The sequence below is a fragment of the Equus przewalskii genome, chromosome 13 (genome assembly GCF_037783145.1).
Source record: "Equus przewalskii isolate Varuska chromosome 13, EquPr2, whole genome shotgun sequence".
In the NCBI taxonomy this organism is placed as follows: Eukaryota; Metazoa; Chordata; class Mammalia; order Perissodactyla; family Equidae; genus Equus; species Equus przewalskii.
In genome coordinates this window covers 85344437-85362154 of record NC_091843.1, presented here as the reverse complement: position 1 = coordinate 85362154, position 17718 = coordinate 85344437, and the positions used below count along the sequence as shown (strand labels likewise).

General features: G+C 36.8%; 1 protein-coding gene across 2 annotated transcripts in view; it reads left to right on the top strand.

The window, feature by feature from the left end:
* Positions 1-17718, top strand: part of JMY (junction mediating and regulatory protein, p53 cofactor) — a 104281-nt gene that overhangs the window by 29631 nt on the left and 56932 nt on the right. For both annotated transcript variants that reach the window (XM_070571544.1, XM_070571545.1), the window contains one exon: positions 10101-10274. In XM_070571544.1, coding sequence (XP_070427645.1) covers positions 10101-10274 — 174 coding nt within the window. The remainder of the gene's footprint in view (positions 1-10100; positions 10275-17718) is intronic.

Sequence of the window (17718 nt, the reverse complement as noted above, 5' to 3'; positions counted from 1 at the left end):
ACTATGCTACTGGCCTGCCCCGGACATGTGGGTTTTTTATAAGCTGGTGGTTTAACTTTTAAATGTGTGAGGATTTTTCAGCTATTTTAATTCCATTGTGGTCAGAAAATGTACTCTGTGTTCCAATCCTTTTAAATTTTTGAAGCTTGTTTTATGGCCTAGCTTATGGTCTGTCTTGGAACAGCGTGTCATATACACTTGTATTTTGCAATTGTTGATTGCAGTTTTTCGTAAATGTCAATTAGATTAAGATGGTTGCTGTGATTCAGATTTTTGTTTTTGCTCAACTTTTTCTAGTTCTATCAATTGCTGAGAGGAGTGTTAAATCTCCAACTCTGTGAGTTTGTTTCCTTCTTTCTTTGATTTTGTTCATTTTGCTTCATGTACTTTGAAGCTCTGTTAGGTGTACACACATTTATGGTTGTTGTCTTCCCAATGAATTGACCCTTTTGTCATTATGGAATATTCTGCATCATCTCTGATAATACGCTATACCTTGAAATCTACTTTATTTGAAATTAATATAGTCACTCCAGCCTTTGTATGCTTTACTGTTGCCTTCAACCTGTCTTTATATGTAAAATTCATCTCTTGTAGGTCTTGCTTTTTGTCCATTCTGACACTCTTTACCTTTAGAGTGTTTATTCAATTTACATTTTATGTAATTCTTGTCAAGGTTGGATTTAGGACGGTTTTCTGTTTGTATCCTCTGGTCTTTATTTTTCTCTTCCTCCTTTCTTGCCTTCCTTCGAATTTTCTTAATCTTTTTTTATAATTCAACTTACTCTGTTGAGTTTATAGCTATACTTCCTTCCTTGCATTATTATTCTTTTAGTGGTTGCTATAGAGATTGTACTATACTTAAGGCTAATTTTGTATCACGTTAGGTTAAACCTCAGAACCTATGTGAGTCCATATAGGTCCATTTCTGCCCTTGTCCTTTATGTTATAACGTGTCATATATATTGTAGTCACATGTGTTATTAACCTCACAGTCTAGTATTATAATTTTTGCTTTAAACACTCATCTGTATTTTATAGAAATTGAGGAGGAAAATAGTCTTTTATGTTTCCTCATTTATCATTTCCAGTATTCTTTATTCTTTTCTGAAAATGCATGTTTCCATCTGTGTTATTTTTCCCCTCAACCTGAACAACCTTTTTTTAACATTTTTTATAGTGTCAGTCTATTGGTGAGGAGTTCTCTTAGTTTTCTTTTATCTGGAAATATGTTTATTCGTCTTTGTTCTTGAAAGGTATTTTCTTGGGAATGGAATTCTGGGTTGACTGGTGTGTTTGTTTTCTTTTCAGCATTTTAAAGATGTCACATCACTGTCTTCTTTTCTCTCTTGTTTCTGATTTGAAGTCAGTATTCATATGTATTCTTGTTCTTTATGTGATGTGTTATTTTTCTCTGGCTGCTGGGTTACTTTGCATTTATCTGCTTGGGATTCTGAGAGCTTCTTGAATATGTAAATTGATATCTTTCACCAAACTTGGGGAGTTTTTTGGCTATTATTTCATGAAATATTTTTTCTGCTTCATTTTTGTCTCTTCTTCCGGGACTCCAGTTAAATGTATCAAGGCCTTTTATTATTTTACCATGGGTTCCTGAGGGTTTGTTCTTTTTTTTCCTCTCTCTCTTTTGGATTGGATAGTTTCTCTTAATCTATCTTCAAGTTCACTGACTCTTTTTGTCTTTACTACTATAGTCTGGAATCATCCAGCAATTTTTTTCTTTTTTTGGTGAGGAAAATTGGCCCTGAACTAACATCTGTTGCCAGTCTTCCTCTTTTTGCTTGAGGAAGATGGTCCCTGAGCCAACATCTGTGCCAGTCCTTCTCTACCTTGTATATGGGATGCCGCCACAGCATGGCTGGATGAGCAGTGGGTAGGTCCCCACCTGGCATCTGAACCTGCAAACCCTGGGCCACCAAAGCAGAGCACATGAACTTAACCACTCTTGGCCCCCCAGCAAATTTTTTTTCAGATATATTTTTCAGCTCTAGAATGTCCTTTTAAAAAAGTTTTTTTTCTTTTGAGATTTTCTATATGTTTATTCTTTATGAGCATATTTCCTTTGTGTCCATTAGCATCATTATAACTGCTTTAAAATTTTTGCTAAGTCCAGATCTGTTTCATCTTGCAGCTGGTCTCCATTGATTCCCTTTTGGGTATTGAGTTTTGTTTTCCTATTACTTTATAGATCTGCTAAATTTGGATTGTATTCTGGATGTTATAAATGAAACCTTGTAGAGCCTCTGGATTGTCTTATATTCCTTGAGAGAGAGTGTTGATATTTACAGTTTTGTTTTAGCAAACAGTTCGTTTGATTGATTCAGACTGCAAATTCTGCCTCCCTTGCGGAGGGCAGCAGCTAAAATACTAAGTTTTTATCCTTAGCTGCACTGCTTAGAGCCTGTCCTGTGCATACCATAGTTCTAGTGACCAGCCAGAGATTAGAATTTATCTAAGAATTTGGGATTTCTTCCTTTGGCTTTCCCCTTTTCAGCATTTTCCCCTTACTTTCTAGTTGCTGTGATTGTTCCAAACTCTGTTCTCTGATTCTTCAAGCTGCCAAGACTGTGGATTTCTGTCTGTGTTGCAGCCACACTCCTCTCTTGCTTTGGCAGCCGCTGGGGCCGGCCCTCTGGCCAAAAGCCATGAATTAGAAACTCCCTGAGGGCCTTCCCTTCTTCAAGTGTTGATGCCCCCTCCAGTTTTTACCCTCTTTTGGTACTACATTGCCTTCTGGTAGTTGTTTTGTAATATTTTGTCCAAAGTTTATAGTTATTATCAGTGGGAGAGTTGGTGTAATTAAGGAACTACTCAGCTGATACCAGAAGTGGAAATTCTCCATGTTAACCATGAAAGTTGGAATTACACTAGCCTTAAAACAATAGAATGATAAGTAATATTTCTATGGTACATCTTTGTTATAAAGGCACGTTAGTGTAGATTATCTGATTTATTATGATTGCTAACGATACAATAGGCAGAATAGTAAATGCCTGGGTGCTCCTGTGCTTTGTGCCAAAATCCTGGGCAGGAAGTGAACCTGAAGTCTAAATTCAGCATAATAATGTAATAACGCAATATGATAAGTAAAGCAAGAAGTTGGAGAGGAAGATAGTAGTGGAAACTTTAGGTATGAGAAAGAATAGCAACATTCTGTGCCTTTTGGGAGATGAGAATGTCACCAGGTAAATGGACACCAAGAATAAGTATATAAAATATTGTCTTGCTAAATGGTTCTTTCAAAGATTCTCTAAATTTCAGCTAAGCTTCCTTGGATAGCCTTTTCTCTCTTCCTATTCTAAACTAGGTTGTAGTTTACCATGATCTCCCAACCTCTTATTCTTTCTCATAGGACCCATTGTTTTATTGTCTTACTTTTATTCTTTACTTTTTAAAACTTTTAAAATCATCTTCATAATATTTATCATAGCTTGTAGTTTTTAAAAACTTACTTAGTTTCTGTTTATTTATCACACTGTACGATCCGTTAGGACAGGGACCATGTTTTTGTGTGCCTAGGTCCTAGCCCAGTGTCTAACATGTGTTAGATGCTCAATCCATATTTGTTGAGGAATGAATGAATGAGTATATGTACACATAGATGCATATATACGTGAGCACCAAGGAATGCAAAGTAAGAGAGTTATCAACATCTATTACAAGTCAGTCTTAAACTCTTCGGTAGAGTTGACTTTTGTTTTTTCAGCTAGATTTTGAAGGAAGTGATAGGCCTGAGTTGAAAGTTATTGAGGGAATGCTCCAAACTGGGAGGAAGAAAGCAGTGGCAAGATTTGGGGAAATTAGTAAAATAATAGTGGCGAGAATTGATAACTACTTTGTAGGTTAGGAATGAAAAATGTATATGTTTTTTATTGAGTTATTGATAGGTTACAATCTTGTGAAATTTCAATTGTACATTAACGTTTGTCAGTCATGTTGTAGGTGCACCACTTCACCCTTTGTGCCCACCCCCCACCCCACCTTTCCCCTGGTATCCACTAAACTGTTCTTGGTCCATAGTTTTAAATTCCTCATATGAGTGGAGTCATACACAGATTATCTTTCTCTTGCTGGCTTATCTCACTTAACATAATTCTCTCAAGGTCCATCCATGTTATTGCAAATGGAATGATTTTGTTCTGTTTTGCAGCTGAGTAGTATTCCATTGTATATATGTACCACATCTTCTTTATCCATTCGTCTGTTGATGGGCACTTAGGTTGCTTCCACGTCTTGGCTATTGTAAACAGTGCTGCAATAAACATTGGGGTGCACAGGACTTTTGGGATTGCTGACTTCAGGCTCTTTGGATAAATACCCAGTAGTGGGATGGCTGGATCGTATGGTAGTTCTATTTTTAGTTTTTTGAGGAATCTCCATACTGTTTTCCATAGTGGCTGCACCAGTTTGCATTCCCACCAGCAGTGTATGAGGGTTCCTTTTTCTCCACAACCTCTCCAACATTTGCTGCTATTAGTTTTAGATATTTTTGTCATTCTAACGGGTGTAAGGTGATATCTTAGTGTAGTTTTGATTTGCATTTCCCTGATGATCAGCGATGATGAGCATCTTTTCATGTGCCTATTGGCCATCCGTATATCTTCTTTGGAGAAATGTCTGTTCATGTCTCCAGCCCATTTTTTGATTGGGTTGTTTGATGTTTTGTGGTTGAGTTGCGAGAGTTCTTTATATATTAAGGATATTAAGCCTTTGTCAGATATATGACTTGCAAATATTTTTTCCCAGTTAGTGGGTTGTTTTTTTGTTTCAATCCTGTTTTCATTTGCCTTGAAGAAGCTCTTTAATCTGATGAAGTCCCATTTGTTTATTCTTTCTATTGTTTCCCTTCTCTGAGAAGGCATGGTGTCTGAAAAGATCCTTTTAATACTGATGTCAAAGAGTGTACTGCCTACGTTTTCTTCCAGAAGCCTTATGGTTTCAGGTCTCACCTTTAGGTCTTTGATCCATTTTGAGTTTATTTTGGTGAATGGTGAAAAAGAATGGTCAATTTTCATTCTTTTACATGTGGCTTTCCAGTTTTCCCAGCACCATTTGTTGAAAAGACTTTCTTTTCTCCATTGTATGCCCTCAGCTCCTTTGTCAAAGATAAGCTGTCCATAGATGTGTGGTTTTATTTTTGGGCTTTCAATTCTGTTCCATTGATCTGTGCACCTGTTTTTGTACCAGTACCATGCTGTTTTGATTACTGTAGCTTTGTAGTATGTTTTGAAGTCAGGGATTGTGATGCCTCCCGTTTTGTTCTTTTTTCTCAGGATTGCTTTAGCAATTCGGGGTCTTTTGTTGCCCCATATGAATTTTAGGATTCTTTGTTCTAATTCTGTAAAGAATGTCATTGGGATTCTGATTGGGATGGCGTTGAATCTGTAGATTGCTTTAGGTAGAATGGACATTTTAACTATGTTTATTCTTCCAATCCACGTACATGGAATGTCTTTCCATCTCCTTATGTTGTCATCCAATTCTCTCAGAAAGGCCTTGTAATTTTCATTATATAGGTCCTTCACTTCCTTAGTTAAATTTACCCCAAGGTATTTTATTCTTTTTGTTGCGATTGTGAATGGTATTGTATTCTTGAGTTCTTTTTCTGTTAGTTCATTGCTGGAGTATAGAAATGCTACTGATTTATGCAAATTGATTTTATACCCTGCAACTTTGCTGTAGTTGTTGATTACTTCTAACAGTTTTCCAATGGATTCTTTGGGGTTTTCTATATATAAGATCATGTTGTCTGCAAACAGCGAGAGTTTCACTTCTTCCCTCCCTATTTGGATTCCTTTTATTCCTTTTTCTTGCCTGATTGCTCTGGCCAGGACCTCCAGTACTATGTTAAATAAGAGTGGTGATAGAGGGCATCCTTGTCTTGTTCCTGTTTTCAGGGGGATGGGGTTCAGTTTTTGCCCATTGAGTATGATGTTGGCTATGGGTTTGTCGTATATGGTCTTTATTATGTTGAGGTAGTTTCCTTCTATGCCCATTTTGTTCAGAGTTTTTATCATAAATGGCTGTTGGATCTTGTCAAATGCCTTCTCTGCATCTATTGAGATGATCATGTGGTTTTTATTCCTCAGTTTGTTGATGTGGTGTATCACGTTGATTGATTTGCGGATGTTGAACCATCCCTGTGTCCCTGGTATGAATCCCACCTGATCCTGATGTATGATTCTTTTGATGAATTGCTGAATTCTGGTTGCCAAAATTTTGTTTAGAATTTTTGCATCTATGTTCATCAGTGATATTGGCCTGTAGTTCTCTTTTTTCGTGGTGTCCTTGTCAGGTTTTGGTATCAGCGTGATGTTGGCCTCATAGAATGTGTTAGGAAGTGTTCCATCTTCCCTAATTTTTTGGAATAGCTTGAAAAGGATAGGTATTAAATCCTCTCTGAAAGTTTGGTAGAATTCCCCAGGAAAGCCATCTGGTCCTGGGGTTTTATTCTTTGGGATGTTTTTGATTGCTGTTTCAATCTCTTTCCTTGTGATTGGTCTGTTCAAATTGTCTGCCTCTTCTTGAGTGAGCTTTGGGAGATTGTAGGAGTCCAGGAATTTATCCATTTCCTCTAGGTTATCCATTCTGTTGGCATATAGTTTTTTGTAGTATTCTCTTATAATCTGTTGTATTTCTGCAGAGTCTGTTGTTATTTCTCCTCGCTCATTTCTGATTTTGTTTATTTGAGCTTTCTCCCTTTTTTTCTTTGTAAGTCTGGCTAGTGGTTTGTCAATTTTATTTATCTTCTCAAAAAACCAGCTCTTTGTCTCATTGATCCTTTCTACTGCCTTTTTCGTTTCAATAGTATTTATTTCTGCTCTGATTTTTATTATTTCTCTCCTTCTGCTGACTTTGGGCTTCATTTGTTCTTTTTTCTCTAGTTCAGTTAGGTGTACTTTAAGGTTGCTTATTTGGGATTTTTCTTGTTTGTTAAGATGTGCCTGTATTGCAATGAATTTTCCTCTTAATACAGCTTTAGCTGTATCCCATATGAGTTGCTATGGCATGCTATCATTTTCATTTGTTTCCAGGTATTTTTTATTTCTTCTTTAATTTCTTCAGTGATCCATTGCTTGTTCAGTAGTGTGTTATTTAGTCTCCACATCTTTGTGCCTTTCTCAGCTTTTTTCTTGTAATTAATTTCTAGCCTTATAGCACTATGATCTGAGAAGATGCTTGTTATTATTTCAATTTTTTTAAATTTGTAGAGGCTTGCCTTGTTTCCCAACACATGGTCTATCCTAGAGAATGTTCCATGTGCACTTGAGAAGAATGTGTATTCAGCTCCTTCAGGGTGGAGTGATCTATATATGTCTATTAAGTCCAATTGTTTTAGTTTTTCATTCAGCTCCACTATTTCCTTGTTGATTTTCTGTCTGGATGGTCTGTCAATTGATGTGAGTGGGGTGTTGAGGTCCCCTACTATTATTGTGTTGTTTTTAACATCTTCCTTTAGGTCTGTTAATAGTTGCTTTATGAATCTTGGTGCTCCTGTGTTGGGTGCATAGATATTTATAAGCGTTATTTCTTCTTGATGAAGTGTCCCTTTGATCATTATATATTGTCCCTCTGTGTCTCTCTTTACCGGTCTTATTTTGAAATCCACTTGGTCTGATATGAGAATTGCAACACCTGCCTTTTTTTCCTTGCTATTTGCTTGAAGTATTGTCCTCCATCCCTTCACCCTGAGTCTGTGTTTGTCCTTGGGGCTGAGGTGTGTTTCCTGGAGGCAACAAATTGTTGGATCTTGTTCTTTAATCCATTTTGCCACTCTGTGTCTTTTTATTGGAGAGTTCAATCCGTTCACATTGAGAGTGATTATTGATGCATGTGGACTTAATGCTGTTAATCTGTCGCTCATTATCTTGTTTTCCTGCGTTTCTTTTCCTGTGTGCTTTATCCTACCCATTTAATACTGCAATTTCTTATGCTGGGTTTCTTAGATTTTTTCCTTATTTATGACTTGTGACTCTGTTCTGTACTTTATTTTAGTGTCTACCTTGAAGTTTGTATTTAGAATCTCGTGTATAATATAGTCTATTCTCTGGTGGTCTCTTACCTACTTGGCCAATACTGATTTAGACCCTTTGCTCTTCCCCTCCTAAATAATTATTTTCATTTTTTATTCCAACTCGTCTTATTCATTTGTAGTTAGAGTGCTAAGATCGTCCTTGTTTTGGTAAATGCTATAATTGAATATTTGCTATCCTGTTGTGGTTCTATCCATTGGTCTCCCTAGTCTGTGGATTGTGTCCCCTTTCTCCCTTTTTTCTTTTTTCAAGTATGAGAGCCTTCTTGAGGATTTCTTGTAATGGAGGGCTTTTAGTTACAAATTCCCTTTTGTTTGTCTGGAAAAGATTTAATTTCTCCCTCATATCTGAAGGAAATTCTTGCTGGATAGAGTATTCTTGGCTGAAGGTTTTTATCCTTTAAAGCTTTGAATATATCACTCCATTCTCTCCTAGCTTGTAGGGTTTCTGTAGAGAAATCTGCTGACAGTCTGATAGGGGCTCCTTTATAGGTTATTCTCTTTTTTTTCCTTACTTCCCTGAGTATTCTCTCCTTATCATTCCTATTTGCCAACTTTACTACTATGTGCCTTGGGGTAGCTCTTTTTACATTGACAAATCTAGGAGATCTAAAACCCTCCTCTACACACATTTCTCTGTTAATCCCTAGATTTGGGAAGTTCTCTTCAATAATTTCGTTAAGCACACTTTCTGCTCCATTTTCCTTTTCCATATTCTCGGGAATTCCTGTGATCCTTATGTTCTTACTCCTCATTGAATCCATTATCTCTCGGAGATTTTCCTCATTTTTTTTAATTCTTAGTTCTCTTTCTTCCTCTGTCTGGTGCCATTCAGCCTGTCTGTCCTCGATTATGCTGATTTGCTCCTCTATGTTGTCTACACGGGCATTCAGGGAATCCGTATTCTGTTTTATCTGGTGCATTGTGTTTTTCATCTCAAGTAATTCTGTTTGATTCTTCTTTATGATTTCAATCTCTTTTGTGAAGTAACTCCAGAACTCGGCTTGTTTCTCTATCTTTCTCTCTACCTCATTGAGTTTTTTGCTTATAGCTGCTCTGAATTCATTATCACTTAGTTTACCTAATTCCAAGTCCTCAGGACTTAATTCTGTGTTTTTATTGTTTTCCTTCTGGTCTGGGGCTTTTATAAGTTGCTGGATGGTAGAGGAGCGGTTTTTTCTCATGGTGGTAGAATTCAGTTGCAGTTACAGCCTGTCGCCACTAGATGGGGGTCGAGAGCGGCGTGTTAGCTCTCCGCTTGGGGCAAGATGGCTGCGCCCACTGGCTTCGCTGGCGGGGAGGGGCTGTTACATGCGCCGGTCTGGGTCAGATCAGTTCTGTTCTCTGGTCTCCCAAGGCCCTTGATTTATGGGGTCCTCGCGGACGGAAGCTTTCCCCCCGTCAGCGGGTCTCCACTGAATCAGCGGCAGGAGTCCTGGATGATCCCCCGGTTGCGCAGCCCCTCCCCCGCTCCTTCCCGACCCACGCCGCAGCAATCGCAGACTCTGGGGGAGGGAGCGATGTTCTCTCCTACCGTTCCAGCACCTCCGAAGGTGTAAGCAAGGTTTATGGTCTCCGCCTTCTTGGAATTGTAGGTCTCTAACGAGCTGGCATTATTTTTGTTCTCTGAAATTCAGTTCTTCCAATCTTTTGTTGTATTTTGGAGGGGAGAGAATCCCGGGTCAGCTCACCCCGCCATTTTGCTCCGCCCCCCTCGAAAAATATTTTTTTATAAATAGAGAGAAAGCTACCAGATGGTAGAAAAATTTTTTTAACGAGTTAAGGCTAGGCAGAGAGTATGCAGTCCCAGAAAATCCAGAGAACAGGAATAAAACGGTAAAAGCAGCTTGAAAAGGGTGATTCAGGCAGTGGTCTTGAGTAGTAAGACACCTGAGGCATGGAGATGAGTGATGAAAACCAGTCAGTGCTCTTTGTTCCCTCGTGCTTCTGGGTTTCATGGTTCCAAAGTCCTGAGATGATAGGGAGTTAAAATCAAGTATTTATAGGTTATTATCAGATTTCTTTGTAGTGAAACTTTCTTGTTCTACAGCTCTTGGATAAGCACAAGAATACAGAGAGCATGGTGGAGCTTCTGGACTTGTATCAGATGGAAGATGAAGCCTACAGCAGCCTTGCAGAAGCCACAACTGAACTCTATCAGTATTTACTACAGCCATTCCGAGACATGAGGGAACTTGCCATGCTACGACGACAGCAGATCAAGGTTTGTATATATTTTTAAACCTAAATAGTAGACTGCCTGTTCCATAGTTCTCAGCCTGACTGGCCATGCCTGTTAATTACTAGAGGAGCTCTTTAAAGATGCAGATATCTGGTCTGTGACTCCCCAAAGATTCTAGTTTAGTAGGTTTGGGTTACATACAGCCTGAGCACGTCATTTTAAAGCATCTCAAAAGGCGATTCTGCTGAGTAGCCAGGATTGAGAACGGCCTAGAAAGTAAAGTTGTAAATACAGTGAGATCCCCATTTTCCCATTTTTCCTATACTTCTCCTCTCCCTCTACTCTTGTCTGCCTTTTAGTGTTTGGAGTACTGTGTAATCCTAGGTTTCTTTACCAGAAGCTTTGGGAACATTTGTTTTGGGAAGACCTTGTTTTGAAGGTTCTGAAGATTTAATGGTGGAGATTTAAAATTCATGACATTTAATTTTCATGTATATAAAGTAGGTATTACATTTTTTGAGGCAAGTGTTTAAGGGTTTGGTTTTATGGCTGACCTCAAATCAATGTTACTATGTTTAATTCACATGGAAATGTTGCTGCACTAGGACATTAAAATTGTGTTTTTGCATAATGGGTTAAATTAGAACAACGTTATGTAAGAAATGTGTATTTGAGAAAAATTAGCAGTTATTCTGAGAACTTTATGCTTGGGGACAAGGATGAGTAGTATATTTGAAAAATTATAAGAAGGTAAAGCATGTCTGTGTGTCTTTTTTCCCTTTGCTAATGAATCAGGATATAGAACAGCACAGACTTAGTAACAAAATTGACGTACACTTCTTTATTAATACTTTTGAAAAATAATGGGTTGTCAGTCAATTTTATCATAAACTTGACATTTTTGTTAAAATGGTAATTTGTAACTAAGAATTTTTAAATGCTAGAATTTCTTCCAAATTTAAAAAAATGAGCTGTAGATGTTTGTCTGTTGAGAACTCGATTGGAAGGCCCGGAATGAACTGAATGACGTGGAGGCCCCACCGACTTCTAGACCAGGCTGCAGTGTTTAGCAGACATAATCTATACAGCTCAGTATTGACTGTTGTAATCTATATGCAGTTTTACTTTACACCACGGTTTGTATTGAATATTAACATTAGCAAATTGATTGAACCTGCTTGTCAGACTGTAGTGTCTACTAGCATCATTTCTTGCTCCGTTTTTCCTGGGAGGTAGGGTATAGGTGAGGAGGAACAGGCGATATATTTTTAAAACTTAAAACTTTTTTAAAGGTAAAAATGGCATTTTACTACATTTTTCTGTGACATTGCCCTTCAAATGCCCCATCAGCTATAACTATTCTTTTTTCTTTACTCTTGTCAACTTTTAAATTAGAAGTGTTTGTTAGTAAACACCTAGATTCATTTTGCGAGCTTATACAGTATAGTGTGTCAGACAAGTGGGTTAAATAGTGCTGTTACAGAAAATAGCTCATTAAATCCTTACATTTAATTGGTGCTCTTATTATCCCTACTTCATATGAGCAAACTAATACTGGGATGATTTTTGTAACTTGTTCACAGTTGATAAGGGGTGGAGCTGATACAGTATTCAAATTCAGGTCTCTGATCCTAAAGAATTTTTTTTTAACTGCATTACTGGTTAGTGGTTACTTTTAAGTTAGAAAATTCATACTCAGTAAAAAATCAATTATAATCAATTTGATAAAGTATTTCTTACACGTAGTAGTAAAAACGTGTTACTTATTTTATGTGGTATTACTGTGTGAATGTCTGCCATAGAAATATTTTAGTTTTTGTGAAGATAATTTACAGCCAGCTGACTCATAATTGGAGCATTTGTTTCTGTGTTTTAAAATCCATTTGTGTTATCATCAGGCTAGCTTAATTAATAAAAATATTTCTCTGGCACAAACTTTCAAATTAATCTTTGAATCTTAATTTAGTAAGATCTATTTAGTAGCTTTTGTATTATCGAGATACAGAATGGGTGCCTAAAATAGAGTAAGATTTCACCTTGACAGCAGTGCCATTGGTGTGATGTGTGTTGTATGCACTGAGCTAATCAGTCATCAATTAAAAAAAAAGTAAGGTAGGGAAAGCAATTGTGTATTTATATCTATTGTAGTATCTTTAATATTCAGACTTACTCTAGTGGTATATTATTTTCTTAAGTGCCACTAAGAAGGAAATGCCTTGAATTGATGGTATTATAAATGCTTGTTCTAAGTATCACCCTACAGCGATTTTTATTACTCCAAATTGTTAGTGCTGCCGGATCCCAGAAATGACTGCCCCGTGAGGAGCCTAATACACACTGACAGGAGTCATTACCATTTCTGGGAGGACTTATTCCATTCTGAGATTTTTCTTTTAAGGATGTTCTTTTTGTTGCTTATTTCCTATCTATGTCTTTCTGGGAAATGAACAACCTTTGGCCCCTAAAATTTCAACCTGAACCTTTGACAAGATATCAGAGGATAAAGCTAAAGCTGTGTTATAGAGAAGTTTATAGCTTTAAGTGCTTCTTAGAGAAGAAAGGTCTAAAATCAATTATCCAAGCTTCCACCTTAAGCAGCTAGAAAAAAGGAGAGCAAGTTAAACCCAAAGTTAAACAAACAAACAAAAAAAGGAGTGGGAATCCATGAAAAGGAAATAAACAATAGATAAAAAATTAGTGAAACCAAAATCTGGTTATTTGGAAGAAAATCTCCATATATTTTTATAAACCTAGCTAAATTGAGTTTTAAAAAAAGAGAGCCACGTATCAATATTAGGAAAGTGCAAATATTGCTACAGATTCTACAGATATTAAACAGGGAATATGAATAAATTTGTGCCAATAAAATTCTACAACTTAAACAAAATGAATGTATTTCTTAGAAAAACACAAATTATCAAATGTATTTAAGGAGAAAAAGAAAAATTTTGGTAGCCCTATATTAACAAAGTTGAATTCATAATTTGAAACCTTCCCACAAAGAAAACTCCAGGTCCCGATGACATCTTTGGAGGGTTTATCAAACATTTAAGGAAGAAATAATACCAGTCCTACACAAACTCTTTCAGAAAACAAAGGAGGGAATATTTCCCAACTCATTTTTGCAGCCAGCATTATCCTGATACCAAAATCAGATTACATTACTGAAAAAAGAAAACTATAGACAGACATCCCTCATGAACTTAAATGTGATAATCCTTAACATAGTATTAAAAAGTAAGATCCAGTAATCCATAAAAAGGATGATATACTGTGATTAGAGTTTATCTCAGAAATGCAAAGTTGATTTAACATTCAAAAATAAATCAACATAATTCAGCATATTATCAGAATAAAGGGAAAAAAACCCAATATATTATTTCTACAGATGCAGAAAAGTATTTGACAAAGTTCATGACCTATTCATGATAAAAACTCAACAAACTAGGAATGGAGGAGAACTTCCTCCACCTGATAAATGGCATGTATGAAAAGCCTATCTAACATCATACATGATGGTGGATGACTGAATTCTTTCCCCTAAGATTGGGAACAAGGCAAGATTGTCTATTCTCACCACTTTTTTTTTTTTCCTTTCTTTTCTTTTCTTTTTTTTTTTTGTGAGGAAGATTAGCCCTGAGCTAACTGCTGCCAATCTTCCTCTTTTTGCTGAGGAAGACTGGCCCTGGGCTAACATTTGTGCCCATCTTCCTCTACTTTATATGTGGGATGCCTGCCACAGCATGGCATGCCAAGTATTCTCACCACTTTATTCAGTATTTTTTTGGAGTTCATAGTTAGTAATTCAGGACAGAAATTTAAAAAGCATATAAATTGGAAAGGAGAAAGTAAAACTTTGTTTATTTGTGTAGATCACGTTATCATGTATATAGAAAATCCTAAGAAATCTAAAAAAAAGCTACTGGAAATAATATGTAAGTTTAGCTACAAGGTCAATATTAAAAATTCACTTGCATTTTCTGTCTTCTAGAAATGAAACAAAATTAAAGTTTTTTAAAATATCATTTATATTAGCATCTCTGAACATGAAATGTTTAGGGATAGATCTTAACTAAAATATATAAAAGTCCTGTATATTGAAAATTACACATCTTTGCTGAGAGAGATTAAGTATACCTCAATAAACAGAGAACCGGACCACGGTGAAACATTGGGAGACTCAATAATGTTTAGATATCAGTTCTCACTTAATCTATAGATTCAAATGAAAATTCCTGTAAGGTTTTTTTTTTTTTTTTTGAGAAACTGACAAGCTGACTATAAAATTTATATGGAAGGGCAAAGGACCTAGAACAGCTTTAACAATTTTGAAAAAGACAAAATTCGGAGGACTTACCTTACCTGATTTCACAATGTACTAAAAAAAGCTAGAGCAATCCAGACAATGTGGTATTGGCATAGGATAATCACGGAAATCGACAGAGCACCATAGAATCCAGAAATAGACCCATGGTTATGTGGTCAGCTCGTTTTTCCACAGAGGTGGCAAGGCGCTTCACTGGGGAAAAGAATAATCTTTTCAACAAATGGTGCTAGAACAACTACACACCCACATAGAAGAAATGAACTTCAGTTTTTATCTCATACCATACACAAAAACTATCTTGAAATCTATCTTAGACCTAAACATAAAAGCTCATACTATACAACTTATGTAAGAAAACAGAGGAGAAGGTTTTCACCATCTTTGAGAGGGAAGGGCAAAGTTTTTTTAGATAGGATGCAGAAAACTTGAGCCATAAACTAAAAATTGATAAATTGGACTTCACTAAAATTAGACACTTTTCTCTTTGTTAAGAAAATGAGAAAGCAAGCTACAGACTGAGAGAAAATACTTGTAATATATCTGAAAAAGGAGCTTTACAGCTCAATAAGACAAAAACCAAAATATTAAAAAATGGGCTAAATATTTAAAGACACTTAAATGGCTAATAAGTATGTGGGAACATGCTCAACATTGTCATCAGGGAAGTTCAAGTTAAAATTGTAGTGAGATACTACTGCACATCCATGAGAATGAGTATAATTAAAGTGTCTGTTCCCAAGAGCTGGTGAGGATGTAGAATGACTGGAATTCTCGTACATTGCCAGCAGAATTTTAAAGTGGTACAACCACTCTGGAAAACAGTTTGGTAGTTCCTTCAAAAGTTGAACACGTACGTACTTTGACAATTCAACTGTTCAACTCCTAGTTATTTATACAAGAGAAACAAAACTGTCTTTTCACAAAAAAGACTTACACACTAATGGTCATGCCACCTTTATTCACAGTAACCCCAAAGTGGAACAACACAAATAACATCAAGAGGTGAATGGATAAACAAAATGTAGTATTTCCATATAATAAAATAATACTTGGCAATGCAAAGAAATTAACTACTGATAGACACGACAACATGGATAGATCTCAAAGTCATGCTAAGTCGAAGAAGCCAGGTACGAAAGAGTGTAGATACTGTGTGAAGGGATGGATGGCAGAGGGGCACAGGGAATCTTTGGAGGTGATAGAAATATGCATCTTGGTTGTAGTAGTTGTTTCTTGGATAGATACAGCTATCACAGCTTATCAAATTGAGCACTTTAAATGGATTCACTTAATTGTACTTAAATTAAACCCTAATAAAATAGCTTACAAAAAATTATGCTTGGGGCTGGCCCTGTGGCCGAGTGGTTAAGTTCGCACACTCCGCTTGGGTTTCGCCAGTTTGGATCCTGGGTGTGGACATGACACCACTTATCAGGCCATGTTGGGGTGGTATCCCACATGTCACAACTAGCAGGACTCAGAACTAAAAATATACAACTATGTACCGGGGGCGCTTTGGGGAGAAAAAGGAAAAATAAAATCTTTAAAAAAAAAAAAAGAATTATGCTGAGCAAAAAACACCAGACACAGAGTATAAACTGTATGATTCCATTTACGTGAAATTCTAGAAATGATTGCTCTGATCTAGTCTGACAGAAAGCTAAACAGTTGTTGCCTGGGGTGGGGCAGGGGAGACTGAGAGGGAGGTAGCATTTATAACAGAATCCTTTGGGGTGATTGATGGGCTCTAAATCTTATTATAGTGGTTGTTACATGGGTATATAAATTTGTCAAAATTTACGCTTAAAATGGGTATGTGTTGTATGTAAATTATAATTAAAGATGATTTTTTTTTAAAAGAAAAATAAATGAGTAGTAGTGCAAGTTTATGTAGAAGCACACAAAATGGGGTTATCAACACTGCCTGAAGATAAAAGGAAGAAGAGATTATTGGGAGCCTGACTGTTGAAGAATGAATAAGAATTCAGCAGGAAGTGGGTATGTCTGTCTGTCTTGGAGATTGGAATTGAGAATCTTCCAGATAGAGATACATATAAAAATAGGAATGGTATAGCGAACAGGCACAGTACTTGGTGCTTTTAATCACGATAAATTACTGAAACAAATTACTGACTCATCACACCCACCCAGCACCATTGGTGGATGCCAGTCACTGGCATGGTTGGAATTGAAACGTGTGTCTGTTAGAGTGCAAAGCCTACTGTTGTGGTTACACCACAGGGTATGAATTATTTGATATGCCTTGGGTCTCAGGATTTGTAGGTGATGAGAGGAAGGGTGGTGAGGAGCTAGAATGCTATCGCATCCTATGGAGTTGGACTTTTATTCTTTAGTCTCTTCAAAAAAGAACTTAATTTCCAGTAGTTTCATTAACCTAGATATGAAGTATGATAGGAAAGAAGTTAACTTGGCACCCCAAATGTATAATGTATTTATATATTTAATATTTTATCACATTAATACCTAATAAACTTACTCTGTGACATTCTATTTATTTATTTATGCATGCATGCTGAGGAAGACTCACCCTGAGCTAACATCTGTGCCAATCTTCCTCCGTTTTGTATGTGGGTCACCACCACAGTATGACCACCAATGAGTGGTATAGGTCTGTGCCCAAGAACCGAACTGCCGAAGCAGAGCATGCCAAAGTTAATCACTAGGGGAGGGGGCCAGCCCCACCACATGATGTTTTATATTAAATATATTTTAAATAGTCTTCATTTTATATTTAGAAAAATTGAAATTGACAAAGATTTTTCACTAACCCTCTGTCTTATCTATAAGCATTAAGCGACTCCTCCCTACCCAACATTATTTTAGGCTGGAAATCTTTCTGAGATGTACACCAGCACTCAGACTCTAAGTCTAATATGTTGGTTCTCAAAAATGTGACCAGATGAACCTGGAACCTTGCTAGAAACAGATTCTTAGGCTTCACCTCCACTCTCCTCTCCTGAAACTCTAGGGATGGGGCTCAGCAGTTGGTTTTAACAAGCCTTCCAGGTGAATATGCTGCACACTAAAGATTGAGAACCACAAGTCTGATAAATCTTGAAACAGCTAAAGGATGGAGCACACTGAAACTCTGAGTTACAGTCTCCAGGCTTCAGTTTTCTCATCCATAAAATGAGATTT